At 32.3% G+C, this 3,586-nt stretch overlaps 1 protein-coding gene across 1 annotated transcript; it reads right to left on the bottom strand.

Annotated features, from left to right (window-relative positions):
- Nucleotides 1–4: 4 nt before the first annotated feature.
- Nucleotides 5–2,519, bottom strand: LOC116349525 (mannosyl-oligosaccharide alpha-1,2-mannosidase IA-like; the record flags this gene model as incomplete). Its single annotated transcript, XM_031781005.1, has 7 exons — nucleotides 1,992–2,519; nucleotides 1,219–1,434; nucleotides 958–1,137; nucleotides 661–868; nucleotides 363–587; nucleotides 150–288; nucleotides 5–62 (listed from the first exon to the last, which is right to left on the bottom strand). Coding segments are annotated over exons 1-7 (1,389 nt in total), but the record flags the coding sequence as incomplete, so codon positions are not given.
- Between the last annotated feature and the right edge of the window lie 1,067 nt (nucleotides 2,520–3,586).

The raw sequence follows: 3,586 nt of genomic DNA, 5'->3' as shown, positions 1-3,586 counted from the left end.
GTCGCAGCAAATACCGTTTATCATCATGGGGTGCTGCTTGTGCTTCGAAGTTTTCATTGAATCTGAAATCAAAAAATAACATAATGCAAATTTTAATATTTTAAAGAACTAGAAATGTGAATACAAAAGATAGTGATTCTAATACAAACCGAAATCTCTCTGGTCCTATATGAGTTGTGGTTCTGATGTAGCTTTCATGGCATGTATTTGTTATGTCTTTGCCTATCTGCATAAATCTTTCTGAGTTTTCGTTTGTCTGAGTGGCCGCCGACAATGCAAAAAGACCACCTTGAAACCACAAATATTGAACACACACATATAAGACAAAAATGTTCACATTGAAATGTTGTGATCAATCTTACCGGAGAAACATGCCAAATGATCCATTGTGTCTTCGGCTTGTCCGTATTTCATATCGGATACGTATACTAATCCATTGCTTGTCGTATGAATGAGATTATTAGCAACAGCATCCATTGCATCATCATACATTCTCCGAGCATCCGTGTCAGTGTTATTCGATTGAATCAAAGCTTTCAGCAAATATTCGTAAAAACTGTCTCCAAAAGCGCCTAATCCGATGTGCTCTATTATTATTTGTGATAAATTTGTATTACTTCTCTTGAATGCAGAAAATCATTTATCAATTTTGGCACTTACGCTGTCCCCATTTTCCTGAATAGGGATCTATATAATTCGGATAAAGTCCATTCGGTTTTGGAATTTCTCGCAAGAATTCATTGATTTTTAAAACGCGATCACGATATATTGGATCTCCAGTTATGTCACTCAAATAAGCAAATTCGAGATGTAACGTCCCAATTTCAGACAATATACTGCCGCCACTCCATCCATAATTTTTACTTATCTGTTTAAAAACAAAAGATGCCAATGCTTGCGTGAGTAATTAATTCCAGGTTTAACGATATTTCTAATGAAAAGTTAAAAATCACTTACACCTGTTCCAATATCAACTAACGACTTCGGCAAGCCAGTTGCGGTTTCGAATGCTGGAAGCAGTTTATCGGCAACTTCTTTGGCTTTTACTTTGTACATGGGATCTCCAGTGAATGCATACATGGTTATAAGACCACCCACAAACCGTATATTGGTTTCAAATACAGACATTTGTACATGCTGAAAAAAATTAAGTAATTTAAATCTTGATTAACTTGATTAAAAATTTAAATTAAACTGAAAAAATCTATTTTTCTTTACCTTGCCTTGGAGTGTAAAATGTTCCGCAACCCATTTACGAGCTTCTTGATATTGTTGCTTTAAATTCATTATATACAGAGTATCCAAACTGTCAATAATGGTTGCTCCCAATTCACTAGCTCCAAATACTCCATTGTGACCGGATTTTGTTAGTGGGCGCAATTCGTTGTGGCCCCATGCAAATTTTTTGTAGTTGGTCCATGCGTGTAATGTCATCTAATTTGAATCATATACAGACAAAAAGATATACAATGAAAACTAGATGTTATTTCATATAAAATTCGGAACTAGTTGACACTATATTGTGGATTGAAATATGATTGTAATGTCGGTATGCTACCAAAAAATGACTTTACTCAGTTAAGTTTAATTTTCACAAAAAAAAATCACAAGATACCGACATCATTTTTTTGAAACGACATAATTATTAGACCAGAAAAGAAGGACTTTTAAAAAGTTTTCGAAATATGTAGAAACCACCCTCAAAATATCTATCTTAAAAGTGAAAACACTACGAAATCCACATTCGCCACGTCATTTGGAATTTCCATCAGATGAACTGATGATATTGTTGTATTTTTTTTTTCACTGAGACTTTTGTTGTCTCTGCGTATAGCATAAAATATACACGCAAAATAATTTAAAACATTTTCGTTTTTATTCTAAAGCAATTGCTTACTATTCTTTTTCTTTCTTGAATTTGCTTAATTATTCTACTCTAATTCACATAAAAGAAACAATTATTTTAGTTTTATTTAAAAAAAAAAACTCACTTCCCGTATTTTGAGTCGACGTTTTCTGGCAATTGGATCACGATCCTCACCATTTGGAAAATCTTCTATATGATCTTTTGACACTTTGATTGAATGTAAATCTGAGTGCACATGTGATTTTGGTACATCTGGAACGACGTTACCATTATCTACCTCAATTGTATCTATTTGAATTTCATTTGTGTTTTGTACTATATGATGCTGCAGCCGTGGCGAAATTTTGATTTGTTTATCGTGAGATATCATTGAATCAAGCATCAGCCAGCAAATCGTCAACATTACAATTAAGACAAACATTAACACTGTTCCATGTTTACGAAGCGCACGTCTCATTGATATTCTCAACACATTTTGTAAAAGCATTTTTCTACACTATTTTTCAATTTTACAAATAGGAAACTATTTACAATTTTACAACCATAAAAATAAATAAATGAAAATCACAACAAGACACAACCGAAGTGAGCCACCGACTGCAATAGTCTTATATGATATTTTGCCATGTTTCAGGCTCTTATCATTTTTGTTTTTATTCTAAAATGATTAAAATTCTCTCACACGTTATGCTCAAGATGTCAAAATTACTGCTAATTATCAAAATATACAAATGATTCATTTTCTGAATGACATTGAAATGACACAACATATTCTGAGATTCTCATGCCCGTATCAGTATTCTCTCCAGCAACTGTGTCAATATTGTGTATACAGGGTGATTCATATAAGTGGGCCACAATTTTGTTTTTGGTGGGAAGGGTAACTTGAGCAGATTTTTGAATTTGGTTTTTGGTGGTTTTTCCTTGGAAATCGGATTTTTTTTAAGTCTTTGAGAATAAACAAAAAATTAAGTTCAAATACAGAACATCAATTTTTCTTTTACTTTTTACATTTCGAGATTGAAACCGAATTGGACCAAACTTTTTTCAAAATTGCGAAACGAACAGCAATATTTTTACCGCTTTGTATTCCTCGAGTCTATCTGTATAAGATAGGATAGTTTTCGAGCCATCGAGGTGCTAAATCGATTTTTTTTTACCTTTTATACGATATTTCCTCCTCTCCCAAAAACGAAATTCTAAAAATCTGCTCTGATATAAAATCTTAGTTTGCCTTAGTTTTAAAAAAATTGAAATTCACACTCCCTGGTTAGTGGCCTACTTACATGAAACACCCTGTATATTATTTTTACACCATATGCTTACGTTAAGTACTATCACAATTAATACGCAAACGCGAGCGGCAAACACACACGTACTGAATGATTAGTATAAATATAAATTCTAACGGAAGCTGTTATCACTGGAACAATATAATTGGCCACACGTAGTACAAAGTACGTTAGAAAATAAATGGAAACTGCGTTTATTTTTTTTAACCAGTAATAATCAGTTTTTAATCATTTTTATATACATAAAGCAAATCGATTTACACTTAAATCTATATCATTTTTATTCATATTTTTAATAACAGGTATTTTCTAAGTTGAGATTGAAATTCGTTGTTATTCAAAAAAAAAAAGTAAATTATACATTTTCTTTAATTGTTGCCAGATATCGCCTGTCTATACATTGGATTGCCTTTTATTGGAAGGGGAT

This window comes from Contarinia nasturtii, unplaced genomic scaffold, assembly GCF_009176525.2.
Source record: "Contarinia nasturtii isolate CC-2019 unplaced genomic scaffold, AAFC_CNas_1.1 Cnas_scaffold_2928, whole genome shotgun sequence".
In the NCBI taxonomy this organism is placed as follows: Eukaryota; Metazoa; Arthropoda; class Insecta; order Diptera; family Cecidomyiidae; genus Contarinia; species Contarinia nasturtii.
The sequence above is the reverse complement of the archived record's forward strand: the minus strand, read 5'-3'. Positions and strand labels throughout refer to the sequence as shown.